Consider the following 23,278-nt stretch of genomic DNA (forward strand, 5'->3'; position numbering starts at 1 on the left):
GTCTGAAACACCCCTTTCTGCTCCAATGGCTGATATTTCATGGATATGATCCTGTAACACAAATTAAACTTTATTGCACTGGGTAATCAGTGCTCCTCACAGATATGAGGACAGTCAGTATGTTCTACAGCAGCCATGCTTAAAATATTAATTCTGAGATGCTCACTTGCAATGGGGTCATATTAAAATTAAATCCAATAAATCGTGAACTGTTTCTTTCATAAGGATTTGAAGAAAAAGGCACTATGCAAAGGTTAAAAAAATATTCCACTTATTTCAACTATTTTTATTTTTAGAAATACTACAAGCTTTTATTGTAGTTTACTATAAACATGCTCTGAACACCTTTTCTCACATTATTCTCCTTTGCCACATGTGGAAAAATTCAGAGCATCGAGAAAATGAGCTTTCTAAAAGAGCTGTGAAATCTGATACTGCACTTTCAAGCAGTTTCATTTATTCCCATATTATTTTCCCCCAAATTCCCTACCTGGAAGGTAAAATGCCCTCAAGAGAGCATAAAAATGCTTTAAAATACAAACACAAAAGCAAATGTATTCAAAATGTTAATAAAAGATATGCACAGGTGGGTGGCTCCTTTCAGAATGGACTTGGAACTAAGTCGGGTCAGTGTTCAGAGGACTGTGCTGCTGCAAGTCCTGCAAAGCTTTGTGCCCAGTTCCCTGAGGGAATCCCCACGAGAAGCAAACGAGTGACCAAATTCTCTCCCTAAACTGAGCTGAAATGAGCAAATTACATTTGGCCTAATAAGCACAGGAAAAACTTCAATTTCCATTTTGGTTTTGCTACCTGACGGCAGCGCCTGTGAAACGGACGCGTGTGAAGGACACAGAGCTCCTTCAACCACAGTGCACACAATATTGAAGATATTTAATCCACAGAGCATCAGAACAATTCCAACCCATCTCCCACAAAGAATCCATTGTAGAGAACAAAATCCCTTTGTACTTCAAAGTGGGCTCCAAAATCCCTTCTAGAGAGGGAAAGCAAGGGAGCAGTGACGACTGTGCAGGGCGCTCAGGCACAGAATCCAGCAGCAAACCACAGGAGCCATTCAGATGAAAACAAGATCATCTTTTGACTGTGCTCTTTCCATGGAAAATGAGGAGGATATGTCAGTTTGCCAGTTCCTCGTGTGCAGGGTTGGTCTGCAGCTGATGGCAGGAGGCTGAGATACAACTCAGTCATTGCCTGAGTCAGTGGAAGAGCAGGATTTCAGCTCGTCACCAGTACTACAAGGGTGGATAACACATCTTTTGAAGGGAACACAAAATTACCTGCCGGCTCCCGTGGGCACATTCCTTTTACACAACTCAACAGACCTAATCTAAAAGAAGAGACCTATGAAGGTCCTGTGGCTCAGACAGAGGAACTTAAAATTCTTCCCAAAATAAAATCCCACTATTGTCTGTAAGGGCTCATTCCTTGCATCAGCTAAAAACACTCAACTACTTCCACTGAAACAAGTGCCATCACCTCAGTTTAAATGGGGTCCACTACAGATGAACCACAGTCACAATATTTTATTCCAAAAGCTCTTGCTTTCCCTCCATGATGGCTGAGCACAAAGCAAGGATCTAGTTCATATGGTATCAATCCAAGTTTCAGAGTTTTTATCTGCTTAGTTGATCAATGACTATTTTTATTTGCACATCTCAAAAAGGCAAAAGCACTTTTTGTTTACTGGCAGGTCACAGTAAGGTTTAGCAGCCATGGCAAAATATTACAACTGAGGTACTTTGAATGTTGGGGTCAGCTTTATCCTTGACTTACGTGAAGTCAACCAATTACAGCTCTTTTTCCCCCCCTCTGTAAGTAAGTTCACTCTTTATTTCATGGGGGAATCTAGAAGTTGAATTAACTATGCTTCTGTGAGAACTAGGACTCTGCAGAGAGGGTTGAAAATATATACATATATTAAAATGTTTGTTATCACATTTGCTTCTAAATGGACCCCCTGAGAAACACTTGAAATCAAATAGGGTAGTGTTCAATTTACCCTGCTACACAGAAAAAGTCAGAACATCCACAGATTAGTTATTAAGGCAAACATAAAGTACCTCAAAGCAGTTACAGTCTTAGATAGCTGGTCTTTTAAGGATTTTTAAAGGAAGATAACTTTTTAAGTTTGGTTTTTTTTTTCTGGTTGACGAGCTGAGGTAAATACATTGACTATGTAACATCAATGAGAGAAGCATTTTCTAAAATACAGAAACCAAGCCAAGACTCTGTAAACATCCTTGTTAATGCTGGAATTCCTATTTTTGACACCTCTGGTAAATAGCTCAGTGTGATGCCTACGGCAAGACAAGAGCAAAGCGTTCCCCTCTTTAACTGGTTTTAGAGTGTTCAGCAGGAAAAGTGTGCACGTCAGCATTCTCCCAGCTGGCTCAAGGAGATTTAATTTACACCAACCACAGAGTGACTGCGACTGCTCTCCAAGATGCCACAGCATGAAAACTGAAGGGTGGGGGTTAAACAAGCAGCAATGCACACCAGATGTCTGAGGAGGACATCTGAAAGAGCCCGAGCACAAGGAAGCATATTAAAAAAATCCCCTTCAGTGTCATAAATATTTATACTAAATCTGAGAAACTGGCCAAGTTCAAACTTGTCCTACATGAATCATACAGCATTTCCTTCGCCTCATCTTCATTTAGTGTGTTTGGGATAAAACCTCCACAAAGGAGGTGCCATAGTTATGTCAACTTCTTTTTCTATATGCTAAGAGCACTTTTCGTAGAGATCCTGCTCTAGAAGATATTACTTCCCAAAGAATATAAACAGAACAACTAAATAGTCCTACTTTACTCGGCCAGCTCTTGTGTGGCATTTACTGACCTTACTAGATAATTTAGATTCACAGAAATAGTTTCCTTTTGCCTCGACAACTTTAATTTTCTTCATAGGACCATTTAATTACAATTAGCAAAACATCACAAAGAAAACAATTCAGTATTCTGGAGCCAAGAGACCATAAATTCCTGAAAGGGTCTGCTCTGAAAGTGTCCAAACCTGCTAATTTCACAAATACCTGAATTTACTTTCAGAAGTAAGACCTACCAAACAATAGCAATTAAATAACAAAATTGAAAATCCCAATAACAACTCTGAAGTGCAACCACAGTGTGTTGATGCCATTAGTAAAACAAGTAAATACTCACTTATTCCTAAAAGACAACAGCTATTTCAAAAGATCCATTTAGCAGCTTTGGTTTTCACTCTTCTTATGCAAAAGATTGCTGGGCTGGCCATTTGGTAGATGGTAACTATTGCTAATCAGCTGTTCTGGGATTTTTAGTTCAAACAACACATAATAAATGTTCCAATATTGGATTATATTCCCATACTAGAGTGCCATTCCTATCCTGGGCAAAAAAATGGTAGGCTTATGTACTAAATCTCTCTCACATCTACCTACAAACCACATTTAAAGGCAAAAAAACCCTATTTCTGTATGCTGAGGAATAAATATTCAGTCTCACAAACAAGGGAAATGCAATGCTGAGTGGTCTGCCCTGTCAAATGGGTTTCCAGGAAAAACTACCGCTTTTTAAACACGACTGGGTCCAAACTTTTCCTGGGAGAGCAAATATATTTCCTGGAACCTGTTAGTGACATTTGGAAGAACAGAAAGAAAGTTATACACTACAGTGCCTGATTCTCACAGCTGACAGGGAACACTCCAAACTGCTGAGGAGTGAAAAAGTACATGTCTTTAAATAATCAGAGACTCTTGTAACAACATGTATTATGAAAAGAAGTAAATAAGCTGGCACCTACCTGCTGAAGACACCCTTCTCTTCCTCCCCGTGTGCCACAAAGGTTTTAACATTCCACTTTATCCAAAATATTACCTACCTCCATCCGTGTACACCACACTGTGGATGAGTTTTTCCTCCAAAGACAAAATGAGGCACAAAGTGTCACACAACACTTAGGGAGGGAAAAGCTGGACTGCACCAAGTGCTGCTATGTTTAACAAGTTCTGGTTTTTAACACTAGCAGCAACAAAGTTTAAACGCAAAGAAAAAGAGGAAAGTTACTTTAAAAAATTCTGATGCCAAACAGTGCCATGAAATTTAGGCAAGGAAACATTCTAAACTCTTGTTTAAAAAAAAAAAAAAAATCTGATACCAAACAGCGCTGTGAAACTTAGGTAAAGGAAACATTCCAACATCCATTTCTCACTTTTGTCCCCACCACCCTGAGATTTTCAGGACCGACATTCCTATTAAAACTAGAGCTCTGAAGATCTTTGATGAAGACCCATCACCTCACTGAGGTTTCTAGATGACTTCTTTCTTTGGCCAGAACCAATGCCATGGTGGTCCCAGGAACACCACTACCTCAACTTCACCAAGGTTACACAGGAAGAAGCTGTACAGAGATCTTTCCTAACAAGGAAAGGCCCTTTCTAAGGGAATGGCCTGAAGTGGTGTCAGGGGAGGTTTAGGATGGATCTCAGGAAAAGGTTCTTTCCCCAGAGGGTGGTTGGGCACTGACCAGGCTCCCCAGGGCAGTGGGCACAGCCCCAAGGCTGCCAGAGCTCCAGGAGGGTTTGGACCCACATGGTGGGATTGTTGGGGTGTCCTGTGCAAGGCCAGGGGTTGGACTAGATGATCCTGATGGGTCCATTCCAACTCAGGAAATTCTGTGATTCTCTGATCTAAAGTCCTCCAAGCTTGACTGCCCCTACAATCAGTGCCAGACTACTCTTGATATTAAGACTCTCCCAACTCCATCCATCTGTAACATGAGGTTGACAAGTGGACAGAGATAACCCTAATTAAGAGCTCAACTGCCTGTTCAATGCACTGGATGATCCCTCTCTCCATCCCATCAAGGCTCCCAGGATACACACCAGTGCTCAGCAAGCTCCACAGACCATTAAGTCCACTTGTAGAGACAGGGCATGAGAATGTCCTCTCTCTCTCTCTTAAGAAAAGCTGTCAGATGAAGCACCCAGGAAAATTTGCCTCCAGGAAACCCAAAGGGAGCAGGGTGGTGTGCATGTTACTGCAATTCCAGCCTCAGTGCTCACCCAGCAGCAGCCAGCAGCAGCCAGCAGCGCTGGATCCCAGAGTCAGTTGTCCCCCAAAGGCAGGGCTGTCACCCAGAGGGAAGGGAACAATGGCTCTGTGTGTCCGGCAACTGCTCCGTGCTCATTTGCAAAGCAATTTCCAGGGAGATGATACAGACTGCATGAGGAAGGGAAAACTGGTTGGCTTTAAAGAAGGAATTAAAACCAAAATCACTTCTGATTCTTTAGTGCTGAGAAAGCATAATACCATTTTTGTAAACACGTCTCCAGAAACTTGTGTTCACCACTACCTTATACTATTATCAGGGAGAAATTATAGGCTCTGTCCTGCTGGCTTACTGTTAGTGTAAACAGCTTTGCTAAATTGCTTGGCACACTGTCTGCATGCAGCATGTTCAAACTCTGTAGCCTATTCAGCCAAAATCAAATATAAAGGCCCATCTGTATTAATCCTCAAGAAGAAATTAATAGACAGCTATTTTCATGCAAAGTAGAAATTTAAAAAAGGCAAACCCGATACATATGGATGAACTTTTCCATTCATAATTTTAGATGCCACACAGTGAAGACTGTTGTTTAAGGTTTATTTTTTCTCTAACAGTTCTCCATACAATACAGTGCATTGTTCAAACTCTGGAGCAATTTAAGCTTTTTCAATGTCTCCTAAAATCCCTGGATTTATATCCAAAGAGACCTGGCACTGTAACAAATCTGACTTGTGAGTAAAAAGTTACAGCCTTTAAGCAAAGTGCTCATTAACACAGAATTTAACTTACTGCTACAAACCTCGCTACCTTTTATCTCAGAAAAAAATGTGTTGCCTATCTTATCTACTGAAAGCTGTGGGACAACTATATTTACGTTTTTAATTTCCTTGTTTGAATTCTCAGTACAAATGCTGAACTAGCATCCAGGGTGAGGAGAACAACAGAACTCCAGGGGGGGGAAAAAAAAAGAAAGCTTGAGTATGACCTAAATCTATCCTGCCTTTGATGAATGAGGAAAATAAACTGAATTTTGATGTCAGTACTGAAGAGGATATTCCCAACTTCATGTTAGGAGGAAATGAGTAAGAAAAGCCCAACTGTGAAGTTGGGGCTCTTTGTTTTTTCCTGAAGATAAAAGACATTGAAAAGGCAAAACCCACAAAACCCACAAAATGTTCTATAAATGGGGAACATTTTGTAGGTGCATCTTAATTTACATGGCTTTGAACAGAAATTTTACACTGAATTACAAATAAGAACACTTAATTCACCGCGAAGGAGATTTTTATCCCATTCTTAATAGAAGAATAGTGCTAAAGTCATTTCATATATTTAGAAACTAAACCAAATAATACGAGAAACTGATGTTACAAACCCAGTGAAAAATGCGAGGTCAGCAAAAACAGCTGACTGAAACTATTCTTTAGAACTTAAGAAAACACATGACATTTCATTAAAAAGCAAATGAAGCTTGCAGAATGCATGTGGGACTCCTCATCTGATACCAAACATCTGAACTGGCCTTTTGGGGAAGACAGACACATATTCAGAATGCCTTGCAGTGCCCTGAGAAGACACACAGCTATGCAAGCTCAGTGTTGTGGCCAAGTAATGCTTCATTGTTACAGGAAGGCAGTGAAAAAATTATGTAATATGCCACTAACTAATGTAAGCTGTCCTGAAACCAGAAAGGGGTGTTTTTCCAAAAATCTGGATCCAATTTTCTTCATTAAAAAAAAATATCTAGTCTTCTGGACTGTCCAGAGAACTCTGTATAACTATTTCAAGTGCTCCAAGTCTCGTAACATGCCTGGGGGACTTCTTAGCATCTTATTGCATTTCTTTATACCTTTCCCAGCACAGCATTTCCAGCCCTGAGAATGCACTAATAACCCAAAGCATTTGAAACTGGGAGAGAGAGGAAGACAGAAATCTGTACACTCCCTCGGATAAACAACAGAATGAAACAAATCTGCTTGGAGACTGCACCTCCTCATACATATTCTACTGGAAACGAGGAGCCAAAACTTGCTGGACAGAGTCAAAGAGCCGGATCACCTGAGATTTGTTTTCTTTAACTCTGAGCACTCCATTACCTCACACACAAGGCTCTCTGAGAAAGAATATTAAGCTGACTTTAAGTGAGTTTCCATTGCAAAACAAGATGCAGATGTTCTACCTCTGAATACATGCCCAGATTAAGTGCCTGTCATTCGATCTGAAGCCCTGGGAATGCCAGGCTGGTACAGAATGGTTCTGCTCCCTGGCCTTTGCACCTCAGCGAGGACAGCAGCCTCCCAAGAGTTTTCTGATGCCTCTGAGCTCATTAGGAAGAAAACAATGACATGAAAGCACTACTCATTAAACTGGCCATTGTTAATAACTGGCAGCAAATGTTTAGTGGAAGAATATCAGATGTATTAATACTACAAATCAGCATCCAGATACCAAGTCAACAATTATCTATTTTTTCTTTTCTTTCCTATTGCACCAAATATATATTTAATAAAATTGCTTGAAATGGTTGATTATTGCTAATATAACTATCCTTTTCTCATTGGTGAAGACTAAACATTCTTATTTGATTGATTTAAAATCAAAACAAAGGAAAATGAAACTCAAATGTTCTGTTCTGTGCAACTTGTTAAAAAAACCCACCATGTTGTTAAAATTCAGGTTTTCCTCCAAAAGCACTAATCAGAGTTAAGATTATCACGGGGCATCACAAGGTGCTCAAAGCCAGTAATAAGATTAAGGAAACACTCAAAAGGGCACAAATTATAAGTGTAAAATAATCCTGAGGAAAGGAAATGGCTTTATTCTGTGGTTCAAAGCTATGGACCCCCTTCTCACCTCATCTCGGGTTATAATCCTTTTCCTGGTTGTAGCTGCTTTAAATGCATGAGTGTACAGAACTTCCCAAGTGTTGAAGCTAGAAAGTCACCTCTAGAGATCATCTAGTCTAAATCTCCTGCTCAAAACCAGGACAGGATGCTCAGGGCCATGTCCAGACAGGTTTTGAGTATCTCCAAAGACGGAAACTCCATAACTTTACCGGGCAACCTGTGCCAGTGCTACAGCAATCTTACAGTTAAAAAAAAAAAAAAAAAAGGAATAAAGGGCAAAAGTATGTTTGAAAAAACAGTCAACTTCAATTCAGGTTTCATCTACAAAGCCATCAGGTAAATCCACAACACACCGTTACCTCTTAAATGTTAATAGGAGAACTTCTGATCTCCCGTTTCTCCCCCAGCCTCAGCAAAACGACGCTTTTCTGTCCATGAAGCAGATCTCATTTATGTTAACATCATTTACATTCTTCCCCCAGACCAGCCAAAAGTAGAAATTGTTTTATGAACTAAACAGCCCTTGGACAATATTTCCATACTTGCTGGAGTGTGATCATGAATGGCACAACTTAGCAACCTCCCAGAGGTTCCTGCACCTACCAGCCAAGGAAGACTATCCCAGTGCTGGCATTAACTCAATAGCCTGGAGTTTACTGTGACTGGAGCTATCTTTGACTCTTGTTGGGCAAGAAAAAGCAGGACTCATCTTGGGCTGCAAATTATACTCTTTTATTCCATGTCAAACTAAAGGCCCACCAAATGCACATGATGGAAGAACTCTTCCTGTTTCTGTGTTCCAATACATCTCTTATCCACAAGGTGCAGCTACAAATCAATGGCACAGAGTTCCAGTGGCTTGTGTCAGAGATGAAAGATTAAAATCACTAGTAAACCTCATAAAATGATACTGACACATTTCACCAATAAGCAAAAACAACTGTTTCAAGAGAGAATCTAAAGGAATAAGGAACCCATCTCACTTCCATCCTGCGGCATATAGGCCCTTCATTCTTTCCTCTGAAATTCCAAACCTATTTTCCCATCATACAATGCATTTGTATCTTATCCTTCTCCAAAAGTACTTTTCAGGAAGGCACCTATTTATAAGTAGTTACAAGTGTGACATTCAGTAAATGCTAATTCATTGAGTTTGAAAGGATACTTTGTTGTCAATATAGTTACTACTGCGGCAGTGCCTTTGAAAAGACAAGATCTATCACTGCTGATACAACTCACTTACTAAAGAAATAGTATGACAGAGGCTGGAAGATCTGTAGGCATCTCTAAAACACCCTTTGAGTTCAGTGCAGATGTTGCCAGTATTTATAATTTTTAAGCCACTGGGATATAAACACTTCACTATAAACACCACTGAAGTTTTGCTTTTCTTTTCTTCATTCTGTGTGTGTTTATTTTAGTGTTAAAAATGTTAACTTCAAGAATAAGAAAAAAGCAACAGATGTTTAAACTAAACAAAAACTGGTCCAATAGAGTGTATTTCTTAAGCTGTTCTTTTGCTTTTGAACTATTAAAGCTAAGATCCGGTTAAATAACAATTACTGGAGAAAAGGGTGGGGGGAAAAGGGGCTGGAAAGAATCTTCCATAAATACTAGGCATAATTACAATGAATTGAAATAATGAGCCAAAATTACAGGTCAACAAACTTAGTCAACAAAACACTCAGAAACTACATAAATAAAGTTCTGCATACAATGCTATGGTCTTCATCAGAAGTTATTGATTGTTTCCAAAGAAAATACTGGTTACTGTAGAGAGCAATGAAGAAGTTAGTTTCCTGCAAGTTGTTGTTCTTTATTTTCTTTAAAACTAGTTTTCTTGTGCTAATAAAGAAAGGATAAGAAAGAGGTTGGAAATTCAACTCCATTGAACCCCAGCTCTATATTTTTCAGCTCAATCTTCTGTAAAAGAGCTTTATTCAAACGAATATATACCTATTCATGCAGGAAAGAAAAAGAAGAAAGAAACCAAAATAAAAAGAAACAAAGATATTAACAGTTCAACAGGGAGCCACTCCACTTCCTGAAGGGAAGAAATGTGGCCATGCTGGTTTAGTGATAGAAATGACTATTTTCCAAAGTGAGATTCAGCTCCCTGTGTTCTGGCCTGGCCTGGCCTGGCCTGGAGTATGAACAGATATCTCCTGGGCCTATGTATACTCTATATTGTTTCATTCCTGACAACTACAGCAAGATAATTTTCCAAACGAACATGGAAAATGTTTCTGCTGAATCAGAAAGAAAAAAAAAATTGCAGTGCTTGTGTGTGGCTACAGCAAAAACAGTTCTACTGCCAAGCTGAATTCGCTTTGTGGTGCCTTTCTTTCCAGGCAAAGCCAAGCCATAACCGCTTCTTCGAGACGCACGTAGAGAAAAACTCCACTAGATTAAGAAACTGATTTTGCCCTGTTACCTCAGGCGCCTTCCCAACAGGGCTCTGAATGCTGACAGTGTGCAGAGCAAGCGCCAGCCTACCCTGGATGGAGGCGACACCAGGGGAACTCAGCGCCGGGTTCCAGGAGCACAACCCGCGTTGTGTAATTCCCGGCGGGGGCCGGAGCGCGGGGCGGTGCTGGGGGAGGAGAGGAGGGGACGGAGCGGCCGAACAATGGACACGGCCCCGAGAGGGACACGGCGGGGCCCGGCCTGGCCACCGAGCCGTGTCGGGCAACGCCGAGGGACCCACGCGGGAACTCGCCCGTCCTCGCACCGCTTCTCCCACAGCTCCGGGAGCGACGGACAAACCCCCACCCGCACCGCGGGCCTTCGGTCTGAGCAATCCTGCCTGTAGGAAAAAGTAAAGTTGCCGCTGGAAACTCGTCTCGTAAAAAAAGAATAGAAAAACCAAATGAAGAGAAAGAAATTCCTGCCCTCAAAGCTCTGACAACAGCCCGCGGGGTGTCCCACACCGCCGATCTCCAGAGGGAACACTCCCGCTGACAAACAACAGCAAACAGCGCTCGGCGAAGGGATCCATTCCACCCCCCGTGGAAGGGAAGCGCTGCCTTCCCGTGGAAGGGATCCATTACCCTCCCGTGAAAAGGCACCATTACCTTCGTAGCACAGGATGCCGATATTGTTGTTCATCTTGTCCAAGTACTGGTAGTTCAACAGGTCCATCCTCATAAACAGCATTTATCGAGCTGGCGGAGAGGACCGGCTCGCTCGCTTTGGCCCGGGCTCAGGGAGGGGGAGGCGGCCGGGCAGACGGTGCCGAGGCTTTCCCGGCTCCCAAACTCCAGCAGCGCGAGGCCCAGCCTGGAGCGGGTCGGGTCGGGGAGCGTGGGTTCCACCGCACACGCTCCTCTGCCAGCCCGCCGAGGGGTAACGCGCAGCGGGGACGGGGGGGGGGGGGGCTGTGCGAGGGCTTCCCAATGCTTTTTTCAAGTTTGTTTGCTTGTTTTTTTGTTAAAAAAAAAAAAAAAAAAAAAAAAAAAAAGTGGAAAAGCAAAGCAAACCCGTCGGGAAAAGGTGGCAGGGGAGAGAAGGGAGGGTAGTTCCCGGGGGGGGAACCCGCTGCAAGCGCCGGCGCTGACAGCGGCAGTGCCCGGCACTGCCCGCCGGGGCCCCGCTCCGATCCCGACCGCGATCCCGATCCCGGCCCCGGGCCCGGCCCGCCTCCCGCGCACGCGCGGCCGCTGGGATGTTGGGGATGCTTTGTGCACCAGATCAGCCCAAAAAGCGCCCAGTGTCGGAGCTGGGGCGGGGGGGCTGGAGGAGGAGGGAGGGCCGGCCCGGGGCTGCGTCAGAGCGGCGCTCACAGGAAACACCGCCCGGGAGGAGGAGGAGGCGGGTGGAAGGGGAGGAAGCCGCAGCCGCGGAGCTGAGGGGCCTCCTCCGGGCACGGGCACAAGCCAACACACAGCAACTTTTGGGCCGGATGCTGATCTTCTGTTTAAAACTAATACCGACTCTTCAGCTCCTGCTTCAGTCCCTAGCACCGTCTCACACACCCCAGTGCCTTACCGTGAAAAATAATGTGGTTCTACAGCAACAGGACAGAACATCAGCCCTGCAATCACGGAATGCTATCACAGGAATGATAAATGGAATCATAGAAATGAGAAAGACAATTAAAATTAAAGGCGCGTGGTACAGTGGCCGTTTCCCCGTGTATATAGTTCATACATATAGTTTTAAAAGGTTTCTGTCTATGCATATAAACAGGCACTGCACACATTGCTACGATTCTGTCAGGGCACAGCCACATTGGATTTTTTAAGGGCTATTAGCGGTTAAACATTCTGGGCTCTGGATCTTTAGCAGCTGCCAAAGCTCCAGTTAGATGACAGAAATGATGATGCTTTGCAGTAACCGGAAAGAACACCGGCACACAGCAACGTTTTGGTCAGATGCTGAGCCTTCTATTTTAAACTAATTCTGACTCTTCAATGCCTATTTCATTCCCTAGCACGGCCTCAAATATGCCTTACAGTGAAAAATGGTGGTGCCTTACAGTAACAGGGCAGAACAGCAGCTCTAGAATCACAGAATGGTATCACTGGAATGATAAGTGGAATCACAGGAACTAAAAAGACAATTAAAATTAAAGGTGCGAGGTACAGTGGCCATTTTCCCATGTATATAATTTATATATATAATTTAAAAAGGTTTCTGCCTATGCATGTAAACAGGCACTGCACACATTGCTACGATTCTGTCAGGGCACAGCCACATTGGATTTTTTAAGGGCTATTAGCGGTTAAACATTCTGGGCTCTGGATCTTTAACAGCTCCAGTTAGATGACAGAAATGATGGAGATTGGTGCTGCAGTCCTCTCATCTCAGGATGTGGTCTCTCCTTCTGCACTCCCAACCTTGATCATAAAGGCTCTGGCTGCTTATACAGATGTGTGTGACTCATCCTGAGAGGGCAGAACATTTGCATGGGTGTAAGCATGTGCTATCCCTATGGGCATCAGTCTGCATTTCCTGCAGCCCATCAGCACCTGACGTCTGGGCTGACAGGAAAGACAAACACTGGGGAAGTTTGGTCCAAGAACATGGTGTAAAAACAAAAAAAGCTAATGGAGTCCTAATCTTCCCTCTGCCCTCTTAGGCTTGGAGGCTCATCCCTGCCTCTCGGGGATGGAGAATCTTCATCATACACATGAGAGCAGACAGTGAGAACCAGTAAAACATTTTCATTTCCACCCTGAGAACTTCTTCCCTCTGTTAGAGAAGGGGAAGATACAACATGACAGAGGCAACTCGTGGAGTCCCATTTGGTGATGGCATTTTGAAAATTACTGCTTGAATGCTCTGGGTATTTCAGTAAACAAGGTAGCTAGTTTACTTAAATTTACTACTGGTATCTACTGAATCTTCTAAGGAAGACTGCCTAGAACCTAAATAAGGTTTCTCCTCATTTGAGATACACAAGGCAGACCTGTGTGTTACCTACCTAGGTGCTTCAGCTGAAGGAGAATGGCCACTAACAGTGCTGAATTCATCAGAGCAAGAAACAAAGCCCCCGAATGGCTGGGGAGCTGAAGGTTAAGAAGCCCTTTATTGATTATTTCTATACAAGAAGGGCACTCTCCTAATTGGAAATGCTATTAATCTACACTACTTTAACATGGTATAAAAACTTATGGGTACTTAATGCTGAGGTAACAGCACTTTTCTTGGATGGTACCTAATAAAAAGGTTGCAGTTGTTTTTTCACCTCACAGGATTTGTTACTGCAAAAGTTGCAACCAGGCAGACCAAAGTAGCCCATAGTATTTTCTAGAAAGAGAAATATTTTTTAATAATGAAAAGCTCATTATGATTTTTAAGTAGGGGCCTGGAAGTTTTGCATAGCAGACCACATTGTGCATACTCAAAGATATTCTACACCATTGCATCAAATTAAACCAGCCATCTAATAAAGGCACTGAGAGATCTTAGCCCTTTAAGATATAAACTGCAATAAAAATCCCCATCTACAACGTTAACAAAAGAGAGGCGCATTTCTTCACCACGAAATGCAAGTTTCTTACATAAGTATACAAAATATTTTGGGGACAACATTTTGATATGTACAGTTTTTAACATGGAGAGCACCCCTGAGTTTAAACTAATGCTACACTTTTATTGGATACTTAGGAAGGATAAGAAAAGTATTTAATTTTTCCAATTTAAAATGCTTAAATCTTTCTGAGAGGTGCAGGTGACAAGGAAGAAAAGAAAACACTGTTTTTCTACGCTCCTTTAGAGCACGGGCCTACAAGACAGGGTGTGCACACTGTGCTAGCTACACACGGGCATAACAGTTCCAAGGCCAATATGAATTCTCCTCTATATTCAAGGATATATATTTCTTCAAGCTGTTTGGAAAAGCACGGTTAGGTGTTGCCTACAAACCACTGAATACTCAGTAGTGCTGTCCTGACACCAAAAAATAAGTTAATTCTTCTTTATGAGACCAGTTGTCACTGGTGTACAGGTTTTTAGGCAGTAATGATCACTGTCATGTGAAATGGCTTTCAGCAGCACAGCACACTCTGATTGGACTTGTCAAATATTGTGTCATGAACAACTCAGATGTTTCACAATAAATAATAATAAACTGGTACCCAATACTGGGAGCTTTATGAATTTCTAAATTAAAATATCTACGCTGAAAATAAGGTAATGCCTAGTGAAATAATGGGTGGGGGGAATTATCAATGTAAACGTATCTCTTATATTATATTTTAAATCCAAAATCCATTCATAGGAACCCCTTCTTCGAAAGAAAACTTATCAGCTCAACAAATTCAAGTCCAGCAGACATTAACTTTAAATACTGCCAAGGTCACTATAAAGTACTTGGTTCCTGTCAATAAATCCTTGATCCAGATTGCTCTAAACAGGTGTTGATTGTTCATCAAACACTTCACCCGTCTGAGAGACCTTCCACTGAACTGCAATCAATAATCAATGCATCAGCAGGTTGGATGGAACCTACACTGAAAAACAAGCTATTAACATCCCCCAGGACCTCTGTTAAGTTCCTTCTGTTCTTCTACATATTGATCGTTGCAAACACAGTTACAAGCTGTAGTATCTCTGCTTCATGCTAGCTGGAGTACTTCCCACAGGATTGCACATTTTTTCCTTCGGTCAGGTAGATAAACACCCAGATCTATAGATCAAATCGAACCCGGCAGGTGGAGCTCGTCAGCCTTGGTAGGCAATCCACCTAAGAGAAGGTCACTCTAAACAAACCTACATCCTGGGGACCTCACTGCCACTGTCCAAGCTTTGCTCGGCCCCGGCAGATGAACCTCAGGACTAAAGGGTGGGCTCAGTTCAGCGCACGCTGTGTCTCACCTAAAAAATCCACTGCGCAGGCTGGAAGGGTTAATGACCTTTCCCAAATCTTCGCTCGCGAAGACTGGCCATTACATAGATCAAATGTTAAAACACTAGAACTTTAGCACAACAGCATCCCCTAGAGGTAACAGGAAATCCACAAGGCTTGGAATCACCGGGGACTTCACATGGGAGTTGATTCTAATTATCCCACATAGCAGATAGATAGTGATCTTCTGGTTCACTTTAGTACAGGAAAGCAAATTCAGTCTTCACACAGGAATGTCCTATCACAGAAGTGTACTGAAGCAAGGATAGCAAAATACAGAAAAAAAAAAAAGATGGTTCTAATGAGTAGAAAAATCACCATTGTCAAACCCAGGTGACTAAAAGTGTCTTTTGCCAGTTAGTCATAGAATAGTTTGGGTTGGAAAGGACCTTAGAGATCATCTAGTTCCAAGCCCCCTCCATAGGCAGACACCTGAATTAGCCCATGCATTAGGGTGGAGTTTGAAAGATTTCTGTGCCCTTCTACAGTTCTCACAATAAGAAAATACCAAATTCTCTCTCGGAGCATACAGTGGTGTGAAGCACCAGGAACAGTGGACTCAACCTTCTCAGCTCCACACATTTTCCCTGATCTGGCTTTTATTCAGACAGACAGACCAATGTCCCCTCAGCAGCTGGAGCACATCAGGGGCACCCTCACTGCACTTCTCCCAGCTTCTTTTCATCTGAACACATCTAGTCCATGGCCGAGACCCCTCTGTGATGCAGATCAAAGAAAGGCAATCAGGAGGTTCACTCTGAAAGCAAACATCTGCCCCAACGAAAGCACTGCTATGGATGTACCAACAGCTGAGGAGAACCACAAAGCATTTTTCAGATTTAAAAAGAGCTTGAGAAACTTACCTTTCCAAAGAGTTACAGTGCATGTCATGAGTGTTATTGAGTCATTGGTTCCTAATGCTGATAAAACTTCTCCATGATAAAAACACACAGGCCTGCCTTATTTGAGCAATAATAGGACTTCATATAAAACTTACAGAGCCACAGAATATGCTGAACTGGAAGGGACCCACAAGGATCATCCAGTCCAACTCCTGGTCCTGCACAGGCCCATCCCCAAGAGTCACCCCCTGTGCCCCAGAGGATCATCCAAACCCTCCTGGAGCTCTGGCAGCCTTGGGGCTGTGCCCACTGCCCTGGGGAGCCTGGGCAGTACCCAAACAGCCTCTGGGGGAAGAACCTTTTCCTAATGTCCAGCCTAAACCTCCTCTGACAGAACTTCAGGCCATTCCCTTGAGTCCTGTCACTGGTCCACGCAGAGAAAAGATCAGTGCCTGCCCTTCCTCTTCCCCTCATGAAGAAGCTGTAGAGTGCAATGAGGTACAATTGTACATATTCGCTACTTGAATTTTTGCAGAGAAAAAAATCCTTAATATATCAAGTCTATAATATCAGACTTGACAGTAAGAGTTTATATGGTTTTGACAGCACTTAAACATACACTGAGCTGCTTTAGAACAAATGTTTTCAAGCAAGCTACCACCGAGCTCTGCTGTCTGCCTTTCCTTCGCTGCCCTCAGCCAATGGACCATTGCCCTTCCCACCCTCTCCTCCCTCTTTATTCTCACACTTGCTGCTGCCTCAGGCAGTAGTGCTGAAGAGATTGAGAAAATGGCTTTGGTGCAGTTTTATCAGCTTGGCCTCCACTCCACACCACACAACATCTTTCAGTGGGAAAATGGCATCACTGGACAAGAATGGACACTACAAAAGAGAGACAACTGAAATTTCAGCTTTGATCATCAGTAAAGAACAGCTATTTATACAGTGACCAATTTTGCAACTGCGAGAAAAAATAGTCTTTATAGAGGTGAGACACACTCTGGTGTGTCTGTGTGACCATGCAATGCTGTTCAGTATAATTCCATTTTTGAGTGGACAATTATCTGCTGCAGCTCCTGAGGTCAGGACACTGCATCTACTGATACCTCAATATGCACCAAGGAGGTAGTGGAGGAATAAAGCACTTAAAAACAGGTTTTAGCTTTTTTCTTTAACTAAGAAATGAGCAATTTTGAGTTGCCAGCTGCTAGGTGGCGATGTGCCTGAAGAAAAAAGCTTGCTTTTCTTCTTCCGTGCACTCCACTGCAAAACTGCTGCGCTTCACACCTCAATTCTTATATTTCAGTTAGAATATATTTCACAGGGAAAAACAAAACAAAAATTCTCCTTGAAGCAAGATGGGTTGTTTGCTTTGAAATACATTCAGATTTGATGAGGAAACACATTTAAAATGGATTGAACACACAGGAAATTCAGAGATGCATTATAAGAAAATTGACATTCAAAGTTCCTTTGATAGCTGCAAGCAGCTATCTCACAGCTGTGCCTCTGACACCCACAGAGAGCAAAAGACAACTCAGCTCTGCTCAGTGAGTCAGATACCACAAAACATACCAACTTTATACACTTCTTATGAAGCGTTAAGTACTGACAACTGCACCAGTGAACAGAAGGTATCAAAACACACATTCTTTCAGATGTGGACTCTTCTTTTATTTTTTTTTTTAATCATAAGGGTACATTGCAAATAGATTTTAATCACAAACTACCTGCTTCCTTTCACAGCCTTAAAAAAATAAAGAAAAAAGCCCTACCAGTTAGACCATCTCTGAATAAAGTTAGTGCTTGTCTTCTTGTTTTACCTGTCCTTCGCTAGCTGAAGGTTTCAAAAACATGCCAGACATTATAGAACACAAAAGATGTTGTTGCTATTATCAGTGGAGCTTCTCAAAAATGAAATAGTAGACTTACACCCAATATTAAGTTGTAACAAAGTAATTTCTATATTCTTTCATTATTGTCATACCCTACCTTACTCAGTATTGCTTCAAAAACCCAAACACAGTATTATCTAGTAAGGAATTCTGTTTATGACTGTGTATGTGTACTGGACTCACAAACTGCTGGGTAACTTATGTTAGGAATCACTCTATTCCCAGCAGGACCAAGTCAGCAGGCACCCTGGCTCCATTTCCCACTGAAAAAAAATCCCAGAGAAACCAAAAATATAGTGATACCCAAGAATATCTGGAGTTGCAAGCTCTTCTAGGGCCCAGGAATGGATGGTAATGGCTTGTCTGGCAGCTGGATTTTTATTATTAGTTTTTTAAAAATATCTTGCTGTACTGCAGATCTCATTCTGTATTAGTTTTTTGAAGACACAGATTTTAAACAGCATATCACTGTGAATGTAAATAAAAAATTCAGATCACTTATTTGTAAATATTTAGATTTAGAACCAGCCATTTCATATCAGATCAAAAAACTCTGAGGCACTTAACAACTCACAAAGCTTTTTGGCTAATTAAATCCTGTCCTCATCAGCAAGAACCCTCTCCCTCTACCTTTCAGTTCCCCTCCCCCCATCATCCTCAGAAAGCCATTTGCCTTCTACCCCAAACTAAACACACCTGCTCTCATACCACAGCCCATTTTCACACGGCAATTGAGGACAGGGTGAGGGGACAGAAAATCCAGGGCCCAAGGCAGGGCACAGGCAAGTCTTCTCTGAGCTCCCACTTGGGTTTGGAGGGGTTTTTTGGCAATAGTGACATTTAGCTCCATGGGTGACTATATAAAATGGGCACAAAGGTCCTCTGTGAGGCCTTCAGGAGCAGCTGCTGCTCCAGCAGGTACTTTGTGTCTCCAAAAAGACACAGCTGGCAACTGGAAGGAGCCACTTCGCTCCCATCAGTGGGATCACACCGACCCAGGACTTGAGCCATGTCCTTCCATCACCTTATTTTCTCTGGCTGTGCAACAAAAGCTGTAACTCCTGGTTGTTTCCAAGCTTAAAGTGCTTTTAAAAGCTTTTAATTGATGGTGAGCAGGGGCTTGGAAAGCACACGATCTACTGTTCCTTCTGACCTCCAGAACTATTTCGCACCTGCCAAAGGCCGTGGGGCAGTCGAGGGAATGAAGCAGAGGATCACTCCAAATGCTACCAGGTGGAACACAAACGAGAAAACTCAATAGCACCTGATTTATCCTGACCTCATTCCCTGAATGCATGCTCAAAGTGAGCAGCAAGCTTGAGATCAGGTTTACCAAGAATTTTTTTTCATTTCTGAATGGTACCCTGCAATTCACAATTTGCTGGTGTTTTTATCTTTTTATTCTCTTAAGCTGAGCTGACAACACTTCAATAATGCAGCTAGAATACATAACAGATAAGTGTAGTTTATCTAGGCTGAAAAATTGTTATGTGCTAATTAAAAACTTGATAATCTTTCCTGTTATTTGCCTGCTAATATAAATTTCTGAAGGGCTGATGATAATCATAAACATAATTTAAATTGATCTACAAAGAGTCTCAAACACCACTGGAGCCTCCAGATGCAAACAGTGAAGTGCTAACTTTGCCATGCCCTGCTACCGTGCTAACAGGGCAAAGGAAACACTTCATGTTCTTCCAATATGAGAAATGAGAAGATAAAAAAATGAGAGAGTATTAAAGAAAAAAGCCAATTCTAAACCAGTTTGATGCTGAGGCATCTCAAATACTTTTAACTTAGAAAAGTTAGGAGCCAGCCCATGTTTAGAGGTTAGATTTCAAAATTACTATGCATATCCCTCAGCTTTGGGAAGAAGCAAATCCAGTTTCCAGAACCCACTAATTACAGGGTTTAGAAATAAAGCAAAGAGCTCTAAGATTACTAAAGTCTTTGAAAACATTTCCCCTTACAGCTTGTTTGGTGAGACATAAGATATATATATAAATACATATATATACACACACACAGGGCCTAATTGAGCTTTGATGTTGACATATGTAGATCTGTGGAGCTGACCTTACTTGCACACAGACTAAATATTACAGTAACCCAGGTAACAGCCTTATAAATGAGATAAAATCCCAATGCTATCCCACGTAGCAAAATCAATCACAACTTTTCTTATGAAACAAATTTAATTTGGCTTCTAAATGTTAAAGCAATTACTTATCCTAAATTTTAAGATGAAAATATTAGTAAGTACCTATTACAGATCCCAATTTTATAACTTGCAATCTACTTCGTTAACTTAAAATGAAATTTCACTGAAGTTCTAAGACTATTCTTTTCCAACCGAAGGTCTTATTCTCTAATATTTTTAAAGTATTTGACCGCAGTAAGTTGGGTTTTACCACATTAAGAAAAAAAAAAACCCCAAACCCTAAACACACTCTCACTTATCCCAAACTGTAGTGCTCATAAAACCCCAGCCAGCCAGAGAACAGCACCTTTGCTCATGATCCTGATGGATGTCTTCCAGATCAAATAGAAGAAAATAAGAAAAAAGAACCATGAAGTGTTGCTGTTGCATTGTTTAAAGCAGCATTACAAGAAAGAATATGTTGTAGCTGTATAGGATTTACACACACACATACACACGCATATGTGCATGTTATGTAACATGCAAGTGGAATGTTAAAAATTGTACTAATTCCGCTGCCTACTGCAGAGGGTGCCCTCACTGTCCGTAAGCACAAATTCACAGGTCTCAGAAATAGAGAAATAACACCCCGTCAGCCCCTGTATAAGGGAAAACCTCACAAAAGCAGTCGAGCTCTTCCTGTTCCAAAAAACAACCATCAGCTTCAAACATTCCTGCTTTCCACTCGTGAAAAGTACTAACAGTGAACAGGAAGCTGAAATCCAATGGATCAAAGTTACCATTTCCAATTCTACAGGTTCACACAAGGCAAGAAATTTTGCCTTCCAAAAGGGTAATTTTTAGTCTGAAACTCAGAGACTGCTGGAAATTCTCAATCAAAACTATCTATCAACACTAGCTTTTCTTGTGCATTTGATGTTTTCACTTCAAAATGAAACAGAAACAAGAAGGATTAAATAAATTTTTCACGATTTGCATTAAAAAGACACTTATTTGTTATTAACTTCCAGCTTTCTGACAAAACCACCAATTCTATACTTACATGTCTTTCCTGTAGCTTCCCTGCTTTTCTTAGGGAACACAGTGCTCACGAGGATCACTCACCACCTTTAATAGAAGGGACCACTGCACAGCATGGAAAGTGTAACAGCAACATGGGGCTTCCAAACTGCAGTGCTAAAAAATGCCATTTTAAACCCAAATGTTAGGTTTTCATTTACCATAAAGTCTCCAAACTTCCCCTCTGATGAACACTGCCCATGTGTCAGGTTGTGCTCAACTCTATTCACTGCCTCTCAAGCAAGACAAATATAACATCCCCAAAACTTCCTCAGCCTTTTAAAGTGTTTCCCATTTTATCATTCTCTTTCACTTATCTACAAGCTTCTCTGTCTCCTTCCAACCATCTCAACACCCTTACTCCAGATTTGTTCTCCAACTGCCCTAAATTCCATCCTTCTCTTCCTGCACTAAGAACCTACTTTTCTCATCAACCCCAACTTACCCAGAGCCTCCCATCCTCCCTCACCACGAATTCCCAGCCCTCCCCACCCAAAGTGTAATACTTCATAACCAAGGCTTTAAAATCCCCTCTGCCTGTTCCCCTCCAAAGCAGCCTCAGCTCCTCAGCTCCTCTGCTTCTGGTTGCTGCCAGCCCTGGAGCCACAGGACAGGCCCAAGCACGCACAACACCAAAAGATACACAATCCTAGGATACTGATACCCCAAACATGAAGTCACAGGTCACACTCTTAGCCTCGCACTACCTTCTCTCTCTTTGTCTTGGTCCTTTTCCTCTTGACCTTTTATTTCCTTTCTCTTGAGCTACAGGTACTCTCAGCTACAGGAACAGGGACTCAAGATAAGCAATGTTTGCTTCTACTAACCCAGTGATACACCATCTTCTTCCCAAAGTGCTAGAAAAAGAGAGAGTCATCCTGGGTATACTGGAGTTCACATACTCCTCTCCTTCAAGAGGAGAGGGCAAAAAAGGCATTATTTTGTAACAGGACTGGTGGCTAAAGAGGAAATGGTCCCAGCAATTCCTTCTGATAAAGACTCCACTGCAGATAAAATTCCCCTATAGACAGATTCCAGCTCCTAAGCAAGGAGAAAAAAAAACCAACAGTGGTAGGAGGTAAGCTGAGCTAATTACATGAAGTCATATTATTGCCAAAAGTTCTGGGCTTGTTGTTTCCAGAAGTTAGAGAAAGTGAACTGTCATATGAAAATGATTGCTCGGGCTGGGCCACGACAATTAAATAGGGAGTCACATCGCTGGCCTGAACTGCTGATTTGTTGAGACAATGATAAATGAAGAGGCGAATCGACACAAGCTGCACTGACAAGCATTTAAACCATGCACAAAAGTATGATATTGTATCCTTAAAATCAAAGGCTCTCAGTTTATGACCTTAATATTGAGCATAACTGAGTTTATGTCAGTCTTGGTAATTGGTCTGGAAGCAAGACTGACTCCAAGGTGTGTGAGCAGCCCTGACTAACTGCTCCATGAGCCACATGGCACCAAAATGCATGCACACACACACACATATCCCCCAGGTGAAGTCTGGTTTTGTCAGCATTTTCAGCCGTGATTTTGTTTTAAAAGAAGTAGCACCAAAAAGGTTACAAAACAAAAAACAATACAACAACAACAAATCCTGAGCTGGAGACATCCTACTATTTCCATGACATGCCTTATGAAACATATCCTATGTTTAAAGGATAACATAGTGATTGCAAAAATCAAATACTGACAAGTTAAAATATACCAGGAAAGGGATTTTTGGTGCACCCCGGCTTTGCCACTGCATGATCACACTTGCTTACCTTGCAGGCTCTATTCCCACAGGACCTCACCACATTTTGTGTAAAGAAAGATTTACTGGCTCTGGTCCTGAATAATGATTGAATTGAATCATATAAAAAATGTTGTGAATATTAATTAAAGGTTTGTCAAGTTTTTTGGCAGCACAGTGACAGGTGTGACTGTGGCTTTGTGGCAGCACAGTGACAGCCACACAAAAACCTACAAGGACTTGAACAATCCTGCCTGTTTGGGCTTGCTTTGGACAGTGGGCAGAAATAAAGTTTAAGTTCCACACTAAGCAATGCAGAAAAACCCACCT

General features: G+C 42.0%; 1 protein-coding gene across 5 annotated transcripts in view; it reads right to left on the reverse strand.

Moving 5' to 3' along the window:
• Positions 1–23,278, reverse strand: part of VGLL4 (vestigial like family member 4) — an 83,985-nt gene that overhangs the window by 34,093 nt on the left and 26,614 nt on the right. The window contains exon 1 of one of the 5 annotated variants that reach the window (XM_027748458.2): positions 10,973–11,292. The exons of 3 other annotated variants lie outside the window; for them this stretch is intronic. In XM_027748458.2, the coding sequence (XP_027604259.2) occupies positions 10,973–11,054 (82 nt within the window). In that variant the 5' untranslated portion in view covers positions 11,055–11,292. Of the gene's footprint in view, positions 1–10,972; positions 11,293–23,278 lie in introns of those variants that run through there. One more of the 5 variants, XM_027748459.2, reaches the window with a different exon arrangement.

This window comes from Pipra filicauda, unplaced genomic scaffold, assembly GCF_003945595.2.
Source record: "Pipra filicauda isolate LSUMZ 115617 unplaced genomic scaffold, ASM394559v2 scaffold309_size868695_pilon, whole genome shotgun sequence".
Taxonomy (NCBI): domain Eukaryota; kingdom Metazoa; phylum Chordata; class Aves; order Passeriformes; family Pipridae; genus Pipra; species Pipra filicauda.